Raw genomic sequence first — 19,903 nt, forward strand, 5'->3', positions numbered from 1 at the left:
TGTTGAGTTCCCAGCCCTGATCATCCTGGAGCCACGTCTCCGTAATCCCAATCACATCATATTTGTTAACATCTATTTGCACAATTAATTCATCCACCTTATTGCGGATACTCCTTGCATTAAGACACAAAGCCTTCAGGCTTGTTTTATTAACACCCTTTGTCCTTTTAGAATTTTGCTGTACAGTGGCCCTTTTTGTTCTTTGCCTTGGGTTTCTCTGCCCTACACTTTTCCTCATCTCCTTTCTGTCTTTTGCTTTTGGCTCCTTTTTGTTTCCCTCTGTCTCCCTGCATTGGTTCCCATCCCCCTGCCATATTAGTTTAAATCCTCCCCAACAGCACTAGCAAACACTCCCCCTAGGACATTGGTTCCAGTCCTGCCCAGGTGCAGACCGTCCGGTTTGTACTGGTCCCACCTCCCCCAGAACCGGTCCCAATGCCCCAGGAATTTGAATCCCTCCCTGCTGCACCACTGCTCAAGCCACGTATTCATCTGCGCTATCCTGCGATTCCTACTCTGACTATCACGTGGCACTGGTAGCAATCCCGAGATTACTACTTTTGAGGTCCTACTTTTTAATTTAGCTCCTAGCTCCTTAAATTCGTTTCGTAGGACCTCATCCCTTTTTTTGCCTATGTCGTTGGTACCAATGTGCACCACGACAACTGGCTGTTCTCCCTCCCATTTCAGAATGTCCTGCACCCGCTCCGAGACATCCTTGACCCTTGCACCAGGGAGGCAACATACCATCCTGGAGTCTCGGTTGCGGCCGCAGAAACGCCTATCTATTCCCCTCACAATTGAATCCCCTATCACTATCGCTCTCCCACTCTTTTTCTTGCCCTCCTGTGCAGCAGAGCCAGCCACGGTGCCATGAACTTGGCTGCTGCTGCCCTCCCCTGATGAGTCATTCCCCTCAACAGTACCCAAAGCGGTGTATCTGTTTTGCAGGGGGATGACCGCAGGGGACCCCTGCACTACCTTCCTTGCTCTACTCTTCCTGCTGGTCTTCCATTCCCTATCTGGCTGTGGACCCTTTCCCTGCGGTAAGACCAACTCACTACACGTGATACTCACGTCATTCTCAGCATCGTGGATGCTCCAGAGTAAATCCACCCTCAGCTCCAATTCCGCAACGCGGACCGTCAGGAGCTGGAGGCGGATACACTTCCCGCACACGTAGTCGTCAGGGACACCGGAAGTGTCCCTGAGTTCCCACATGGTACAGGAGGAGCATAACACCCGACCGAGCTCTCCTGCCATGTCTTAACCCTTAGATACACTTAAACTGGTAATAACAATGTTAAAAGTTACTGACCAATATAAGAAGAAAAAGAAAAACTACTCACCAATCACCAGCCAATCACTTACCCCCTAGGCTGTGACGTCACCTTTGTTTTTTTGCCTTCTCCCTGTAGCTGCACCGGTACGCCTCTCGCCGACCCCGGACTCGCGCTGCTCCGAGCTCCCGCCTCCTCGACTGACTGCTCGACTCCCGCTGGCCTTTATAGGCCTCTCGCCGACCCCGGACTCGCGCTGCTCCGAGCTCCCGCCTCCTCGACTGCATTTATATAGCACCTTTCACCACCACCGGACGTCCCAAAGTGCTTTACAACCAATGAAGTACTTTTGGAGTGGAGTCACTGTTGTAATGTGGGAAACACGGCAGCCGTTTTGCGCACAGCAAGCTCCCACACACAGCAATGTGATAATGACCAGATAATCTGTTATTTTTTTGTTATGTGGATTGAGGGATAAATATTGGCCCCAGGACACCAGGGGGAACTCCCCTGCTCTTCGAAATAGTGCCATGGGATATTTTTACATCCACTTGAGAGAGCAGACAGGGCCTCGGTTTAACGTCTCATCCGAAAAATGGCACCTCCGACAGTGCGGCACTCCCTCAGCCCTGCACTGGAGTGTCGGCCGAGATTTATGTGCTCAAGCTCTTCGAGTGTAACTTGATCCCATGACCTCCTGACTCAGAGGCGAGTGTGCGGCCCACAGCTGACATGGTGACATGGTGGGATCAGGTGGATGAGAATATGGGGAGATGAAGAGCAAAAATGATCATGAAGCTGCCGGCTTGTCATTAAAAACTCCGCTGGTTCACTCGTCTCCTGTAGTGAGAGCAAGTGGCCTTCCTGACCCGGCCTGGGCTGATATGTGACTCAAGTCCCATGCCAACTGGGTTGGCTCTTAAATGCCCTGCGAAGTGACCTTGCAAGCCATTCAAACTGTCCTGGGCCATGAGTGAAGGGCAAGGTATGTCGTCCATGCAAGCAGCGCCCTGTCCCGAAGATGTGTGAATAAAATAAAAGGGACCAAACAGATGAAGTAGGGGTTTTGAACCAGCCGAGGTGGTGGAAAAAAATCCAAAGAATACGCAATAAAAATGGTAATAAAGAGCTCACTGACATTCCTGCAATGCTCGGCTCCTGTTCCTGACTGGGACACACTGGGTGCACTAACTCCCTCTGATTACCAGGCTTCACCCGGAATCAATGACATTCTCTGGCCATTGTTGCTAGGACACAGCCTTGTGAAGGCCTGTTTAATGGACCTCCCAGCAGGTGCTAACAGAAGAGTGGGAAGCCAGGGCTAGAGAGAGTGCAATAATGGCCAAACGTCCCAGTGATTTGTGTCGGACGGCCCAATTATTTCCCAAATCCCCGATTGTACAAATAGCGGGCCGGTCATTGAGGTCGTTGCGGAGACGTGGCTCCGAGATGGGGCTTTTGATTGGAAGTAGGCTGTCGAGAGTTGCAATGATATCATCAAATCGTTAACCTCATGACCTTTGCCTTTTTGGGGACCTGAAGCTGTGCTGCCATCGAATTGCTGATCTCAGATGATGGGCACCGCATCACACAGTCACCTAGGCACCTCATTCTTTCTCAGCATCCCAATCTCTGCAATTCCTCCCCTCCCTCACTCTCCCCATTCTCCATCTCCTCGTGGCTGTGGGACTGAGCCCTTCCCCCGGGGCCTGCCCTGTGGGACTGGGCCCTTGCCCTGGGGCCCTGTGGGACTGGGCCCTTCCCCCGGGGCCTGCCCTGTGGGACTGGGCCCTTCCCCCGGGGCCTGCCCTGTGGGACTGGGCCCTTGCCCCGGGGCCCTGTGGGACTGTGCCCTTCCCCCGGCGCCTGCCCTGTGGGACTGGGCCCTTGCCCCGGGGCCCTGTGGGACTGGGCCCTTCCCCCGGGGCCTGCCCTGTGGGACTGGGCCCTTCCCCCGGGGCCTGCCCTGTGGGACTGGGGTTCTCAGTAAAAACCTCCTCGGTTTTGGCTAAAACAACCCATTATTTTTCTTTACATTTTTAACGTGATTGTGGAGGATTGACATTTGGGGCAGAAGAGGGGATTCTTCAAGATATTTAATGACAGTGGATTAACAATGCAGCACGATTGGCTGTGTAGCTGTGGTTCAAAATTCCTCACTAGCTCCACGTGATTCTCGAGGTTCAGAAGCTGCTGTGTCTGAGTGTGTTCGGGGGCGGTGACCACGGATGTTTGGTCAGTGAGGGCTGGAAATTGCCCTCTGCCCCGTTTTGGTTGGATATTTTTAATTATCATCGCCTGGCGGGAGTCAGAATGAGGAGGCAGAACATTCAGCTCTGTCACTCTGACACCGCCTCCCATCGCTTTAGGACGTAGTTTGAGGCGGTGTAGGGGGGGTGTAGGGGCGGTGTAGGGGGGTGTAGCAGGGGTGTAGGGGCGGTGTAGGGGGGGTGTAGGGGCGGGGGTGTAGGGGCGGTCTAGGGGGGTGTAGGGGTGTAGGGGGCTGTAAGGGGGGATGTAGGGGGGGTGTAGGGGGTGTAGGTGTGTAGGGGGGTGTAGGTGTGTAGGGGGGTGTAGGGTGTAGGTGTGTAGGGGGGTGTAGGGTGTAGGGGGTGTAGGGGGTGTAGGTGTGTAGGGGGGTGTAGGGTGTAGGTGTGTAGGGGGGTGTAGGGTGTAGGGGGTGTAGGTGTGTAGGGGGGTGTAGGTGTGTAGGGGGGTGTAGGGTGTAGGTGTGTAGGGGGGTGTAGGGTGTAGGGGGGTGTAGGTGTGTAGGGGGGTGTAGGTGTGTAGGGGGGTGTAGGGTGTAGGTGTGTAGGGGGGTGTAGGGTGTAGGGGGTGTAGGTGGGTGTAGGTGTGTAGGGGGGTGTAGGGGGGTGTAAGGGGTGTAGGGGGGTGTAGGGTGTAGGTGTGTAGGGGGGTGTAGGGTGTAGGTGTGTAGGGGGTGTAGGTGGGTGTAGGTGTGTAGGGGGGTGTAGTTGTGTAGGGGGGTGTAGGGTGTAGGTGTGTAGGGGGGTGTAGGGTGTAGGTGTGTAGGGGGGTGTAGGGGGGTGTAGGGGGTGTAGGTGTGTAGGGGGGTGTAGGGTGTAGGGGGGTGTAGGGTGTAGGTGTGTAGGGGGGTGTAGGGTGTAGGGGGTGTAGGTGGGTGTAGGTGTGTAGGGGGGTGTAGGGGGGTATAGGGGGGTGTAGGGTGTAGGTGTGTAGGGGGGTGTAGGGTGTAGGTGTGTAGGGGGGTGTAGGGGGTGTAGGGCGGTGTAGGGTGTAGGTGTGTAGGGGGGTGTAGGGTGTAGGTGTGTAGGGGGTGTAGGTGGGTGTAGGTGTGTAGGGGGGTGTAGTTGTGTAGGGGGGTGTAGGGTGTAGGTGTGTAGGGGGGTGTAGGGTGTAGGTGTGTAGGGGGGTGTAGGGGGGTGTAGGGGGTGTAGGTGTGTAGGGGGGTGTAGGGTGTAGGGGGGTGTAGGGGGGTGTAGGGGGTGTAGGTGTGTAGGGGGGTGTAGGGGTGTAGGGGGTGTAGGGGGGTGTAGGGGGCTGTAGGGGGGTGTAGGTGTGTAGGGGGTGTAGGTGTGTAGGGGGGTGTAGGGGTGTAGGGGGTTGTAGGGTGTAGGTGTGTAGGGGGGTGTAGGGTGTAGGTGTGTAGGGGGGTGTAGGGGGGTGTAGGGGGTGTAGGGGGGTGTAGGGTGTAGGTGTGTAGGGGGGTGTAGGGGGGTGTAGGGTGTAGGTGTGTAGGGGGGTGTAGGGTGTAGGTGTGTAGGGGGGTGTAGGGGGGTGTAGGGGGTGTAGGGGGGTGTAGGGTGTAGGTGTGTAGGGGGCTGTAGGGGGGTGTAGGTGTGTAGGGGGTGTAGGTGTGTAGGGGGTGTAGGTGTGTAGGGGGGTGTAGGGGTGTAGGGGGGTGTAGGGTGTAGGTGTGTAGGGGGGTGTAGGGGGGTGTAGGGTGTAGGGGGGTGTAGGGGGTGTAGGGGTGAGTGGGGCAGTGATGATGTCAGTGTGATGGGGACGTGTGTTGTGCTGGCGCGTCTCAACTGCCATCCCCCTCTCTTAAAAGGGAGGGACGCTGTGTGGCCTTACATGGAGCCCACTGAGTCACCGGGGGGTTTCGGCCGGGCCAAGAGGGTGTGCCTGTTAGCAGCCCAGCCGAACCACAGTCCACCTGAGAGGGCAGGCGGGGCCTTGCTTTAACATCTCATACAAAAGACAGCACTCCCTCAGTACTGCCCCTCCGACAGTGCGGCACTCCCTCAGTACTGCCCCTCCGACAGTGCGGCACTCCCTCAGTACTACCCCTCCGACAGTGCAGCACTCCCTCAGTACTGCCCCTCCGACAGTGCGGCACTCCCTCAGTACTGCCCCTCCGACAGTGCAGCACTCCCTCAGTACTGCCCCTCCGACAGTGCGGGGCTCCCTCAGTACTGCCCCTCCGACAGTGCGGCACTCCCTTAGTACTGCCCCTCCGACAGTGCGGCACTCCCTCAGTACTGCCCCTCCGACAGTGCGGCGCTCCCTCAGTACTGCCCCTCCGACAGTGCGGCGCTCCCTCAGTACTGCCCCTCCGACAGTGCGGCGCTCCCTCAGTACTACCCCTCCGACAGTGCGGCACTCCCTTAGTACTGCCCTCCGACAGTGCGGCGCTCCCTCAGTACTGCACTGGAGTGTCAGCATGGATTACGGGCTCCGGTCATGGAGTGGGACTTGAACCCATGTCACTCTGACTCCGAGGCGTGAGCACAGACAATGAGTCGCGGCTGACACGCGTGAGGCAGAGAGAATGCAAGATGCTCTCAGAATCGCTCAGTCCCAGGGTGACCTGGAGTTGACCCCCTGAAGCTTGTGCCTCCAACTCATAACTGTAAATCTCTGACCCCGGCCTGTCGCTCATGACAGTCTTGGAGGCAGGGCAGAACTCGCTGGGTTCATGATGATAACACTCATTATTGTGCCATGAAACGGCTCCGGCACTTGTTCCAGCAATGAGAGGCTTTTTGCTGCCTCGACTCTGGTCAAAGGTAACCAGACAGGAACTTTGCATTTCATTAAACTTTCTCTCTCATCCCGCCTACCTCCCCTATAAAAAACCCTGTTAAATGAGCTTGTTGGATCCTTTTATGGGCTGTCACTGGAGCCTGGTCTCAGGAGAGGCAAATGGTTTTCTAATATTACACGTAAATTGTTTGCAGAATGTATGTGAGTTGGAGGAGTTTCCAGCAGGGTCTCCTGTTATTAGTTAGTCAAAGTTAACCCTGTGTGACCCGTGCGTGAGTACGTCTGTGTTTGTGCACATGTGCACATCCGGCTGAATGCAGGCATGGGTGTGCGTGCTTGTGTGTGTATTTGTGAGTGTGTGTGTGTATTAGTGGGTGTGTGTGTGTATTAGTGAGTGTGTGTATTAGTGAGTGTGTGTGTATTAGTGAGTGTGTGTATTAGTGAGTGTGTGTGTATTAGTGAGTGTGTGTATTAGTGAGTGTGTGTGTGTATTAGTGAGTGTGTGTATTAGTGAGTGTGTGTGTGTATTAGTGAGTGTGTGTGTGTAATTAGTGAGTGTGTGTGTAATTAGTGAGTGTGTGTGTGTATTAGTGGGTGTGTGTGTATTAGTGTGTGTGTGTATTAGTGAGTGTGTGTGTGTAATTAGTGGGTGTGTGTGTATTAGTGAGTGTGTGTATTAGTGAGTGTGTGTGTGTAATTAGTGAGTGTGTGTGTAATTAGTGAGTGCGTGTGTGTATTAGTGGGTGTGTGTGTATTAGTGAGTGTGTGTATTAGTGAGTGTGTGTATTAGTGAGTGTGTGTGTGTATTAGTGAGTGTGTGTGTGTATTAGTGGGTGTGTGTGTATTAGTGAGTGTGTGTATTAGTGAGTGTGTGTGTGTAATTAGTGAGTGTGTGTGTAATTAGTGAGTGTGTGTATTAGTGAGTGTGTGTGTATTAGTGAGTGTGTGTGTGTATTAGTGGGTGTGTGTGTATTAGTGAGTGTGTGTATTAGTGAGTGAGTGTGTGTATTAGTGAGTGTGTGTGTGTAATTAGTGAGTGTGTGTGTAATTAGTGAGTGCGTGTGTGTATTAGTGAGTGTGTGTATTAGTGAGTGTGTGTGTGTATTAGTGAGTGTGTGTGTGTATTAGTGGGTGTGTGTGTATTAGTGAGTGTGTGTATTAGTGAGTGTGTGTGTGTAATTAGTGAGTGTGTGTGTAATTAGTGAGTGTGTGTATTAGTGAGTGTGTGTGTGTATTAGTGAGTGTGTGTGTGTATTAGTGGGTGTGTGTGTATTAGTGAGTGTGTGTATTAGTGAGTGAGTGTGTGTATTAGTGAGTGTGTGTGTGTATTAGTGAGTGTGTGTGTAATTAGTGAGTGCATGTGTGTATTAGTGGGTGTGTTTGTATTAGTGAGTATGTGTGTGTGTATTAGTGAGTGTGTGTGTGTATTAGTGGGTGTGTGTGTGTGTATTAGTGAGTGTGTGTGTGTATTAGTAGGTGTGTGTGTGTATTAGTGAGTGTGTGTGTGTATTAGTGAGTGTGTTTGTATTAGTGAGTGTGCGTGTATTAGTGAGTGTGTGTGTATATTAGTGAGTGTGTGTGTGTATTAGTGAGTGTGTGTGTAATTAGTGAGTGCATGTGTGTATTAGTGGGTGTGTTTGTATTAGTGAGTGTGTGTATGTATTAGTGAGTGTGTGTGTATTAGTGAGTGTGTGTGTGTATATTAGTGAGTATGTGTGTGTATTAGTGAGTGTGTGTGTATTAGTGAGTTTGTGTGTGTATTAGTGAGTGTGTGTGTGTATTAGTGAGTGTGTGTGTGTATTAGTGGGTGTGTGTGTGTATTAGTGGGTGTGTGTGTGTATTAGTGAGTGTGTTTGTATTAGTGAGTGTGTGTGTGTATTAGTGAGTATGCGTGTGTATTAGTGAGTGTGTGTGTGTATTAGTGAGTGTGTGTGTGTATTAGTGAGTGTGTGTGTATATTAGTGTGTGTGTGTGTGTATTAGTGAGTATGTGTGTGTATTAGTAAGTGTGTGTGTGTATTAGTGAGTGTGTGTGTATTAGTGAGTGTGTGTGTGTATTAGTGAGTGTGTGTGTATATTAGTGTGTGTGTGTGTGTATTAGTGAGTATGTGTGTGTATTAGTAAGTGTGTGTGTGTATTAGTGAGTGTGTGTGTGTATTAGTGAGTGTGTGTGTGTATTAGTGGGTGTGTGTGTGTATTAGTGGGTGTGTGTGTGTATTAGTGAGTGTGTTTGTATTAGTGAGTGTGTGTGTGTATTAGTGAGTATGCGTGTGTATTAGTGAGTGTGTGTGTGTATTAGTGAGTGTGTGTGTGTATTAGTGAGTGTGTGTGTATATTAGTGTGTGTGTGTGTGTATTAGTGAGTATGTGTGTGTATTAGTAAGTGTGTGTGTGTATTAGTGAGTGTGTGTGTATTAGTGAGTATGTGTGTGTATTAGTGAGTGTGTGTGTGTATTAGTGAGTGTGTGTGTATATTAGTGAGTGTGTGTGTGTATTAGTGGGTGTGTGTGTGTATTAGTGAGTGTGTGTGTGTATTAGTGAGTGTGTGTGTATCAGTGAGTGTGTGTGTGTATTAGTGAGTGTGTGTGTGTATTAGTGAGTGTGTGTGTGTATTAGTGAGTGTGTGTGTATTAGTGAGTGTGTGTGTATTAGTGAGTGTGTGTGTATTTGTGGGTGTGTGTGTGTATTAGTGAGTGTGTGTGTGTATTAGTGAGTGTGTGTGTATCAGTGAGTGTGTGTGTGTATTAGTGAGTGTGTGTGTGTATTAGTGAGTGTGTGTGTATTAGTGAGTGTGTGTGTATTAGTGAGTGTGTGTGTATTTGTGGGTGTGTGTGTGTATTAGTGAGTGTGTGTGTGTATATTAGTGAGTGTGTGTATGTATTAGTGAGTGTGTGTGTATTAGTGAGTGTGTGTGTGTATTTGTGAGTGTGTGTGTATTAGTGAGTGTGTGTGTGTATTAGTGTGTGTGTGTGTGTGTTAGTGAGTGTGTGTGTATATTAGTGAGTGTGTGTGTGTATTAGTGAGTGTGTGTGTGTATTAGTGAGTGTGTGTGTGTATTAGTGAGTGTGTGTGTATTAGTGAGTGTGTGTGTGTATTAGTGAGTGTGTTTGTATATTAGTGAGTATGTGTGTGTATTAGCGAGTGTGTGTGTATTAGTGAGTGTGTGTGTATTAGTGAGTGTGTGTGTGTATTAGTGAGTGTGTTTGTATTAGTGAGTGTGTGTGCGCGTGTTATGTCTGCATGTGTCAACTGTAGCTCAGTGGGCAGCACCCTCGCCTCTGAGTCAGAAGTTTGTGTGTTCAAGTCCCACTTCAGGGACTTGCGCATAATAAATCTCTTCTGACATCCCTGTGCAGTACTGAGAGAGTGCCACACTGTCAGAGGGGCAGTACTGAGGGAGTGCCGCACTGTCGGAGGGGCAGTACTGAGGGAGTGCCGCACTGTCGGAGGGGCAGTACTGAGAGAGTGCCGCACTATCAGAGGGGCAGTGCTGAGGGAGTGCCGCACTGTCGGAGCGGCAGTACTGAGGGAGTGCCGCACTGTCAGAGGGGCACTACTGAGGGAGTGCTGCACTGTCGGAGGGGCAGTACTGAGGGAGCGCCGCACTGTCGGGGGGGCAGTGCTAAGGGAGTGGCCCACTGTCGGAGGGGCGGTACTGAGGGAGTGCTGCACTGTCGGAGGGGCAGTACTGAGGGAGTGCTGCACTGTTGGAGGGGCAGTACTGAGGGAGTGCTGCACTGTCGGAGGGGCAGTACTGAGGGAGTGCCGCACTGTCGGAGGGGCAGTGCTGAGGGAGCGCCGCACTGTCGGAGAGGCAGTGCTGAGGGAGCGCCGCACTGTCGGAGGGGCAGCACTGAGGGAGCGCCGCACTGTCGGAGGGGCAGTACTGAGGGAGCGCCGCACTGTCGGAGGGGCAGTACTGAGGGAGCGCCGCACTGTCGGAGGTGCCGTTTTTCAGATGAGACGTTAAACTGAGGCCCCGTCTGCCCTCCCAGGTGAATGTAAAAGATCCCATGGCACTATTCTGAAGAAGAGCAGGGGAGTTATCCCCAGTGTCCTGGACAATATTTATCCCTCAATCAACATAACAAACACAGATTATCCGGTCACTATCACATTGCTGTGTGTGGGAGCTTGCTGTGCGCAAATTGGCTGCCGTGTTTCCCACATTATAACAGTGACTACACTCCAAAAGTACTTCATTGGCTGTAAAACGCTTTGGAACATCCGATGGTCGTGAAAGGCGCTATAGAAATGCAAGTATATTTTTTTAGTGAGTGTATTTGTGCCAGCGTGTATGTATTGGTGAGTGTGTGTGCATCTGTGTGTGCCTGCCTGCCCCAGTCCCTCACCCCTGGGCCATTCTTTGTGATTTCGCAAGGTGTTCAGTCAGGGGCGATGGGACTACACACCCCAGCCCAGCCCAGCCCAGCCCCAGGCCCAGCCCAGCCCAGCCTGGGCCTATCCGTCCCCCAGCCCAGGCCCATCCCAGCCCAGCCCACCCCTGCCCCAGGCCCAGCCCAGCCCTGCCCTGCCCCAGGCCCAGCCCAGCCCAGCCTGGGCCTATCCCTCCCCCAGCCCAGGCCCATCCCAGCCCAGCCCAGGCCTATCCCTCCCCCAGCCCAGCCCAGCCTGGGCCTATCCCTCCCCCAGCCCAGGCCCAGCCCAGCCCGGGCCTGCCCCAGCCCAGCCCAGCCCAGCCCAGTTCCAGGCCCAGCCCAGCCCAGCCTGGGCATATCCCTCCCCCAGCCCAGGCCCAGCCCAGCCCGGGCCTGCCCCAGCCCAGCCCAGCCCAGCCCAGTTCCAGGCCCAGCCCAGCCCAGCCTGGGCATATCCCTCCCCCAGCCCAGGCCCAGCCCAGCCCGGGCCTGCCCCAGCCCAGCCCAGCCCAGCCCAGTTCCAGGCCCAGCCCAGCCCAGCCTGGGCCTATCCCTCCCCCAGCCCAGCCCGGGCCTGCCCCAGCCCAGCCCAGGCCCAGCTCAGCCCAGCCCAGCCCTGCTCCCAGCCCAGCCCAGCCTGGGCCTGTTCCCGTCCGCACCCTACCCCAGCCCAGCCCGGCCCGCCCCCAGCCCAGGCCCAGGCCCAGCCCAGCCCAGGCCTATCCCTCCCCCAGCCTGTTCTCCCCCCGCCCCCCCTCCAGCCTCCACACATGCATTTTCTAGCAGGAGACTTTGGATAGCGATCAGGATCAGGACCCCCGGCTGATTTCTCTCCACTCCTCCTAGCCCAGAGGATGGTGAAGTCACGTGCATTGCCTGAGAGCCCTGCCTGGCCAAGAACGTGGAGCTCTGTGCTCTGTATCCTGAAGCTTGCTCCATCCTTCAGCGTTCAATCTGTGTGAACTTCACTGGCCTTGGATTTCTCGAGCTTGCCTCTATTTGTCCCCATACACTTGGTTTGCATTCCCTCCATAACTAACCGTACCCTATAAGGACGCTCAGAAATAGTGCAAATAAACAAAGGGGTCTGCATACTCCTCATGTTACATCCACTGGGCCCTTGTGTTACTGTCTCTGTGTATCCCCTTGTCCTATCACTGACCCTCATCATTCATCACCATTGTAGGCAGTCCCCCGGAATCGAGGAAGACTTGCTTCCACTCCCAAAGTGAGTTCTCTGGTGGCTGAAAAGTTCGATACGAGATCCGCAGACCCTGTCACAGGTGGGACAGACATTGGTCGAGGGAAGGGGTGGGTGGGACTGGTTTGCCGCGCGCTCCTTCCGCTGCCTGCGCTTGGCCTCTTCATACTCTTTGCGTCGAGACTCGAAGAACTCAACGCCCTCCCGGATAGACTTTCTCCACCTCGGGCGGTCTGTGGCCAGGGTCTCCCAGGTGTCAGCGATGATGTCGCACTTTACCAGGGAGGCTTTGAGGGTGGTCCTTGTAATGTTTCCGCTGTCCACCTTTGGCTGGTTTACCACTGACCTTGCCCACCCATTCAATCCCCTCCCACAGCCCACGTACACCCTCCCTATCACAGACCCTACCCACCTGTTTAATCCCCTCCCCATGACCATGGACATTCTCCCTGAATGGATAGGCTCAAGGCACACGTAATATTGGGCCTCATTATCATCGAGCGGCCGAGCTCGCTCACCTCACGGCTGTCCCAGACAGCTCGCCGGCGATGGGAGCTCGGCTATAGGGCCACCGCGGCAACAGCACCATCCCATGGGGAATTCTTTAAATGGGACCAGGGAGGGGGGGCGATGGCGAGGGTGGTGGGGAGGGTGATGGAGGGGACGGGGAGGGAGGGTGATGGAGGGGACAGGGAGGGAGGGTGACAGAGGGTGATGGAAGAGACGGGGAGGGAGGGTGACGGAGAGAACAGGGAGGGAGGGTGACGGAGGGAATGGGGAGGGAGGGTGACGGGGAGGGAGGGTGATGGAGGGGACAGGGAGGGAGGGTGACGGAGGGTGATGGAGGGGACGGGGACGGGGAGGGAGGGTGATGGAGGGGACAGGGAGGGAGGGTGACGGAGGGGACAGGGAGGGAGGGTGACAGAGGGTGATGGAAGAGACGGGGAGGGAGGGTGACGGAGGGAACAGGGAGGGAGGGTGACGGAGGGAATGGGGAGGGAGGGTGACGGGGAGGGAGGGTGATGGAGGGGACAGGGAGGGAGGGTGACGGAGGGTGATGGAGGGGACGGGGACGGGGAGGGAGGGTGATGGAGGGGACAGGGAGGGAGGGTGACGGAGGGGTTGGGGAGGGAGGGTGATGGAGGGGATGGGGAGGGAGGGTGACGGAGGGGACAGGGAGGGAGGGTGACGGAGGGGATGGGGAGGGAGGGTGATGGAGGGGATGGGGAGGGAGGGGACAGGAAGGGAGGGTGACGGAGGGGATGGGGAGGGAGGGTGATGGAGGGGATGGGGAGGGAGGGTGACGGAGGGGACAGGGAGGGAGGGTGACGGAAGCGATAGGGAGGGAGGGTGACGGAGGGGACAGGGAGGGAGGGTGACGGAAGCGATAGGGAGGATTGTGGGTGAAGTGGTTTTAATGTGAGTTTGGGAGGACCTCCTTGAGCTAATCTGATTTTGTTGAGTGCTCTGCCTCACTGCAAATCAATACTGAAGTGGGGGCCTCAGAAAAGGTGTCGAGCCCTTTTATTGAATATGTAAAGGACCTAACGCCTGATTCAGGCATGGGCCGATGACGCTTTTTCTTGCCTTCACCAATATGGCGGGTGGCGAATTTCCAGCTCGTAAACAGCGCGCACTTCATACCCGCCATGTTGGAGGCTTAGGCCCCCATTTAGCGCCTGAAGAATGGGCATGATGCCATCGGTCCCAGGATCGAGCCTGGTACCTGACCTTGGCGACACATACCCTGACCGAGGAGTCGCGAAGTCGGAGCAGGCGACCGGTACCAAAGGTAAACACGTCCCACGTCATAAAAATACAGATTTCCATGCGAGGCTGAGCGATGTTGGGGCGCGAGGAGGAATTGTTGCAATGTCTTAAGAGTTAACATTATCTGACTCGCACTGAATATTCCAGCAGAAGAATATTTTGCGGCAAGCCAGCTACTCACATAGTCAGAGCCTCAAACAAATATGTTTTCTTTTGGGGGGGTGCGGGTTTGTGTCTGAAGCAAATTCTGGAGACCGCTGAGTGTTCCGTGTTCTGCCGCGCAGTATAAAGGCAAGCTTTGTCCCAAAGATTCCACAGCCCTCTGATTCTCTCCCTCTCCCTCTCTCCTCTTTTCCCAGGTCCCTGGGGCATCTGTTTTTTGTTTATTTTTATATCTGCCCAGGCAAATGTAGTGAGACCCCGGAGCTGAGCCTGGGAGGCGAGGCAAGGGACACACACCGCCAACTTGAAAGAGATCCATCTGTGGGATTTCACCCCCCCACCCCCCCACGACCAGCCCCCACCACAACCTCCCCTCTGGAACGTCTAGTATTTTTTTATTTGAAAAGGAGGCTGGCAGAGGGAATAGTCAAGGATTTTCTTCCCTCGAGTGGCTGAGTTCTGTGAAGTGAATGAGCGAGGGGGGTGTGGTCTGCTGCTAAACGGGAGCTGAACGAGCTTCCAAGGGGAGGGAGGAGGGGGTTTCAGTGTCCGTGCCTCTGTGCTCAGAAACTGGCCATAAAGACAGAGAGAGAAAGAGCAGCAATTAGGAACGATGGCTGGAAGCCTTCACCACGATTAACTTGGCACGGGTTGTTCACCCAGCCGTCGCCCACATTCGCCTGTTGCTCTTTGCTCCAACTTTGTCGGAGTTGCTCACCGGGCATCGCCATGCCCTCCTTCACAGTGGGTCTGCCGAGGATTCGCCCCGGTGGCAGGGTGCGCTGGATCTGCATGTCCTGTATGCTGTGGGTGAGTACTCCCTGTGCTTTCTTCACCCCCCCCCCCCCCCCCCCCCACCACCGTCGCGTCCCCATCCCCGACAATCTACTCGTTTTTACCCGGTAGCGGGTTCTGTACCAGCTTGTCTGCAGTCTGCCCCGTGCGCGCGTTGCTGGGTGGCAGGAGCTGGGGAAGGATTATACAGTACCGACAGGGCGTGGGATGCTCACCATTAACTTCGGGGGGGTTGCACGGTGCTGATCGTACAGAGCTGGGGGGATCATTCAAGGGCAAACTCGGGATAGCTCCCGATTTCCCATCGGGCCAGTCTGACCCCAAGCGTGATCCTTCGCACAGTAATTTTAAAAGATTACCCAAGTTATTTCTGCCCATCATGGGGAAGTTAAGACTGTTTGTATATCAGCTTCTTCAAAGTGCACTGATGAGAGGTCAAGTTCCGTTCTTTTCCAATTTGTTCCCACTTGACGATGCTGCGTATCTTGTCTGCTACATCCAGATCATGTTTCCAGCTGTACGTCAGCTGGGGAGTTTGAAGAAAAGAGTTTGTGTGTTTGAAATGCAACAAAGTGATTCCACATTCCGAGTTTCCCCAGCACACGGTGACGAGCGCAGTCTATGTGGTTCCTTCCCCGAAACACTGAGCCATTCTCGGGACAGGGGCCTCGCTGACAAGGCTGTCCCGAGTTACCCGGGAAACCAATGCGGGGGCCGCCTGCTTGGATCAACTGTGAATGGCGGAGCAGGCTCGAGGGGCCGAATGGCCAACTCCTGCTCCTATTTCTTATGTTGAACCGTTGCTATTGGGTTCGATACAACTTGGACTGTCTTCCTTGGCCACTTTAGAGGGCAGTTGAGTCAACGGCGTTGGTGTTGGTCTGAAGTCGTGTGTAGTAGGCCTCACCGGGAAAGGACGACTTGGAGTTGGGATTATTGAAATCTCCAGTTTGAAGGGAGACTGAGGGAGGGGAGGGGTCCCACAGTTTGAGGGGAGGGTGAGGGAGCGGAGGAGTCCCACAGGTTGCGAGGCAACTGAGGGAGGGGAGGCTCCCACAGTTTGAGGGGAAACGGAGGGAGGGGAGGGGACCCACAGTTTGAGGAGGGAGGGGAGGAGGCCCACAGTTTGAGGGGAGACTGAGGGAGGGGAGGAGGCCCACAATTTGAGGGGAGACGGAGGGAGGGGATGAGTGTCACAGTTTGAGGGGAGATGGAGGGAGGGGAGACTGAGGGAGGGAAGGGGTCCCACAGTTTGAGGGGAGGCTGAGGGAGGGGAGGGGGTCCCACAGTTTGGGAGACTGAGGGAGCGGAGGGGTCATGAAGTTTGAGGGGAGATGGAGGGAGGAGAAGTCCCACAGTTTGAGTGGAGACGGAGGGAGGAGAGACTGAGGGAGGGGAGGGGTCCTACAGTTTGAGGGGACAGTGAGGGAGGGGATACTGAGCGAGGGAAGTGGTCCCACAGTTTGAGGGGAGACGGAGGGAGGGGAGACTGAGCGAGGGGAGGGGTTCCACAGTTTGAGGGGAGACGGAGGGAGGGGAGGGGTCCCACAGTTTAAGGGGAGACGGAGGGAGGGGAGGGGTCCCACAGTTTGAGGGGAGACGGAGGGAGGGGAGGGGTCCCACAGTTTGAGGGGAGACGGAGGGAGGGGAGGGGTCCCACAGTTTGAGGGGAGACGGAGGGAGGGGAGGGGTCCCACAGTTTGAGGGAGGGGAGGGGTCTCACAGTTTGAGGGGAGACTGAGGGAGGGGAGGAGGCCCACAATTTGAGGGGAGACGGAGGGAGGGAAGACTGAGCGAGGGGAGGGGTCCCACAGTTTGAGGGGAGGCTGAGGCAGGGGAGACGGAGGGAGGGGAGGGGTCCAACAGTTTGAGGGGATCGGAGGAAGGGGAGGGGTCCCACAGTTTGAGGGGAGACGGAGGGAGGGGAGGGGTCCCACAGTTTGAGGGGAGACGGAGGGAGGGGAGGGGTCCCACAGTTTGAGGGGAGACGGAGGGAGGGGAGGGGTCCCACAGTTTGAGGGGAGACGGAGGGAGGGAAGGAGGCCCACAGTTTGAGGGGAGACGGAGGGAGGGGAGGGGTCCCACAGTTTGAGGGGAGACGGAGGGAGGGGAGACTGAGCGAGGGGAGGGGTCCCACAGTTTGAGGGGAGATGGAGGGAGGGAAGGAGGCCCACAGTTTGAGGGGAGACGGAGGGAGGGGAGGGGTCCCACAGTTTGAGGCCCTGGGTATGATTGAGTTGGGGTCAGAGTCAGTGCGGTGGGTCTGGGGGTTACAATGAGGGGGAGTGAGTGAGTAGGACAGGGAGTTTGGAGCTTAGGAGTGAAAGGAGAGGAGAACTGACCATCGATAAAATGGCCTGAAAAGTATTGCAGTGAGTTTGAGCGCTGAAGTGTAACTGCAGGATACAGGATGGTGCACGTGATACCCATCTCGTCAGTGAGACATTTAATAACATTAGTCTGTGTGTGACCAGAGTCCTGGGCAAGGGGGCCACTATATAAATTACTGACAATATAACGCAGCCCCTTAGACACGGCTTTGTAAAGTGGGATCCAACAACAACTTGCATTTATATAGCTGCTTTAATGTAGTAAAACGTTGCAAGGTGTTTCACAGTCCCTCTGGTCACCTGTTCTCCATCAGTGAGCATTAAACATCCAACCGAGGCTCAAACAAACCCCACTGTGCACTTCAAACCACTCTCCGCATGGGCTCTCCCGATCAGCCCCCATGACAAGATCACAGAATCCTTTATGCGAGTGATGCCATTCTACTGCCAATGTTGCAGGGACAGAGCAGCACACTCCACGGGTAAAGTACAAGACTCGAGGGGCTGAATGGCCTCCTCCTGTTCCTGTGTAACAGGCTCGAGGGGCTGAATGGCCTCCTCCTGTTCCTGTGTAACAGACTCGAGGGGCTGAATGGCCTCCTCCTGTTCCTGTGTAACAGGCTCGAGGGGCTGAATGGGTCTCCTCCTGTTCCTGTGTAACAGGCTCGAGGGGCTGAATGGCCTCCTCCTGTTCCTGTGTAACAGGCTCGAGGGGCTGAATGGACCTCCTCCTGTTCCTGTGTAACAGGCTCGAGGGGCTGAATGGGCCTCCTCCTGTTCCTGTGTAACAGGCTCGAGGGGCTGAATGGACCTCCTCCTGTTCCTGTGTAACAGGCTCGAGGGGCTGAATGGCCTCCTCCTGTTCCTGTGTAACAGGCTCGAGGGGCTGAATGGGCCTCCTGTTCCTGTGTAACAGGCTCGAGGGGCTGAATGGCCTCCTGTTCCTGTGTAACAGGCTCGAGGGGCTGAATGGCCTCCTCCTGTTCCTGTGTAACAGGCTCGAGGGGCTGAATGGGCCTCCTCCTGTTCCTGTGTAACAGGCTCGAGGGGCTGAATGGACCTCCTCCTGTTCCTGTGTAACAGGCTCGAGGGGCTGAATGGGCCTCCTCCTGTTCCTGTGTAACAGGCTCGAGGGGCTGAATGGGCCTCCTCCTGTTCCTGTGCAACAGGCTCAAGGGGCTGAATGGCCTCCTCCTGTTCCTGTGTAACAGGCTCGAGGAGCTGAATGGGCCTCCTCCTGTTCCTGTGTAACAGGCTCGAGGGGCTGAATGGGCCTCCTCCTGTTCCTGTGTAACAGGCTCGAGGGGCTGAATGGGCCTCCTCCTGTTCCTGTGTAACAGGCTCGAGGGGCTGAATGGACCTCCTCCTGTTCCTGTGTAACAGGCTCGAGGGGCTGAATGGGCCTCCTCCTGTTCCTGTGTAACAGGCTCGAGGGGCTGAATGGCCTCCTCCTGTTCCTGTGTAACAGGCTCGAGGGGCTGAATGGACCTCCTCCTGTTCCTGTGTAACAGGCTCGAGGGGCTGAATGGGCCTCCTCCTGTTCCTGTGTAACAGGCTCGAGGGGCTGAATGGGCCTCCTCCTGTTCCTGTGTAACAGGCTCGAGGAGCTGAATGGGCCTCCTCCTGTTCCTGTGTAACAGGCTCGAGGGGCTGAATGGGCCTCCTCCTGTTCCTGTGTAACAGGCTCGAGGAGCTGAATGGGCCTCCTCCTGTTCCTGTGTAACAGGCTCGAGGGGCTGAATGGCCTCCTCCTGTTCCTGTGTAACAGGCTCGAGGGGCTGAATGGACCTCCTCCTGTTCCTGTGTAACAGGCTCGAGGGGCTGAATGGGCCTCCTCCTGTTCCTGTGTAACAGGCTCGAGGGGCTGAATGGCCTCCTCCTGTTCCTGTGTAACAGGCTCGAGGGGCTGAATGGTCTCCTCCTGTTCCTGTGTAACAGGCTCGAGGGGCTGAATGGGCCTCCTCCTGTTCCTGTGTAACAGGATCGAGGGGCTGAATGGGCCTCCTCCTGTTCCTGTGTAACAGACTCGAGGAGCTGAATGGGCCTCCTGCTGTTCCTGTGTAACAGGCTCGAGGGGCTGAATGGGCCTCCTCCTGTTCCTGTGTAACAGACTCGAGGAGCTGAATGGGCCTCCTCCTGTTCCTGTGTAACAGGCTCGAGGGGCTGAATGGCCTCCTGTTCCTGTGTAACAGGCTCGAGGGGCTGAATGGACCTCCTCCTGTTCCTGTGTAACAGGCTCGAGGGGCTGAATGGACCTCCTCCTGTTCCTGTGTAACAGGCTCGAGGGGCTGAATGGCCTCCTGTTCCTGTGTAACAGGCTCGAGGAGCTGAATGGCCTCCTCCTGTTCCTGTGTAACAGGCTCGAGGGGCTGAATGGACCTCCTCCTGTTCCTGTGTAACAGGCTCGAGGGGCTGAATGGACCTCCTCCTGTTCCTGTGTAACAGGCTCGAGGAGCTGAATGGGCCTCCTGCTGTTCCTGTGTAACAGGCTCGAGGGGCTGAATGGGCCTCCTCCTGTTCCTGTGTAACAGGCTCGAGGGGCTGAATGGGCCTCCTCCTGTTCCTATGTAACAGGTTCGAGGGGCTGAATGGGCCTCCTCCTGTTCCTGTGTAACAGGCTCGAGGGGCTGAATGGGCCTCCTGCTGTTCCTGTGTAACAGGCTCGAGGGGCTGAATGGGCCTCCTCCTGTTCCTGTGTAACAGACTCGAGGAGCTGAATGGGCCTCCTCCTGTTCCTGTGTAACAGGCTCGAGGGGCTGAATGGCCTCCTGTTCCTGTGTAACAGGCTCGAGGGGCTGAATGGACCTCCTCCTGTTCCTGTGTAACAGGCTCGAGGGGCTGAATGGACCTCCTCCTGTTCCTGTGTAACAGGCTCGAGGGGCTGAATGGCCTCCTGTTCCTGTGTAACAGGCTCGAGGAGCTGAATGGCCTCCTCCTGTTCCTGTGTAACAGGCTCGAGGGGCTGAATGGACCTCCTCCTGTTCCTGTGTAACAGGCTCGAGGGGCTGAATGGACCT

General features: G+C 55.3%; 1 protein-coding gene across 3 annotated transcripts in view; it reads left to right on the forward strand.

Annotated features, from left to right (window-relative positions):
• LOC139259631 (tensin-1-like) overlaps positions 1-19,903 on the forward strand; it is an 875,917-nt gene that overhangs the window by 172,816 nt on the left and 683,198 nt on the right. Inside the window, exon 1 of one of the 3 annotated variants that reach the window (XM_070875130.1) lies at positions 14,525-14,571. The exons of the other annotated variants lie outside the window; for them this stretch is intronic. Coding sequence (XP_070731231.1) covers positions 14,554-14,571 — 18 coding nt within the window. The 5' untranslated portion in view covers positions 14,525-14,553. Of the gene's footprint in view, positions 1-14,524; positions 14,572-19,903 lie in introns of those variants that run through there. 3 annotated transcript variants of the gene reach the window in all.

The sequence above is a fragment of the Pristiophorus japonicus genome, chromosome 3, assembly GCF_044704955.1.
Source record: "Pristiophorus japonicus isolate sPriJap1 chromosome 3, sPriJap1.hap1, whole genome shotgun sequence".
In the NCBI taxonomy this organism is placed as follows: domain Eukaryota; kingdom Metazoa; phylum Chordata; class Chondrichthyes; family Pristiophoridae; genus Pristiophorus; species Pristiophorus japonicus.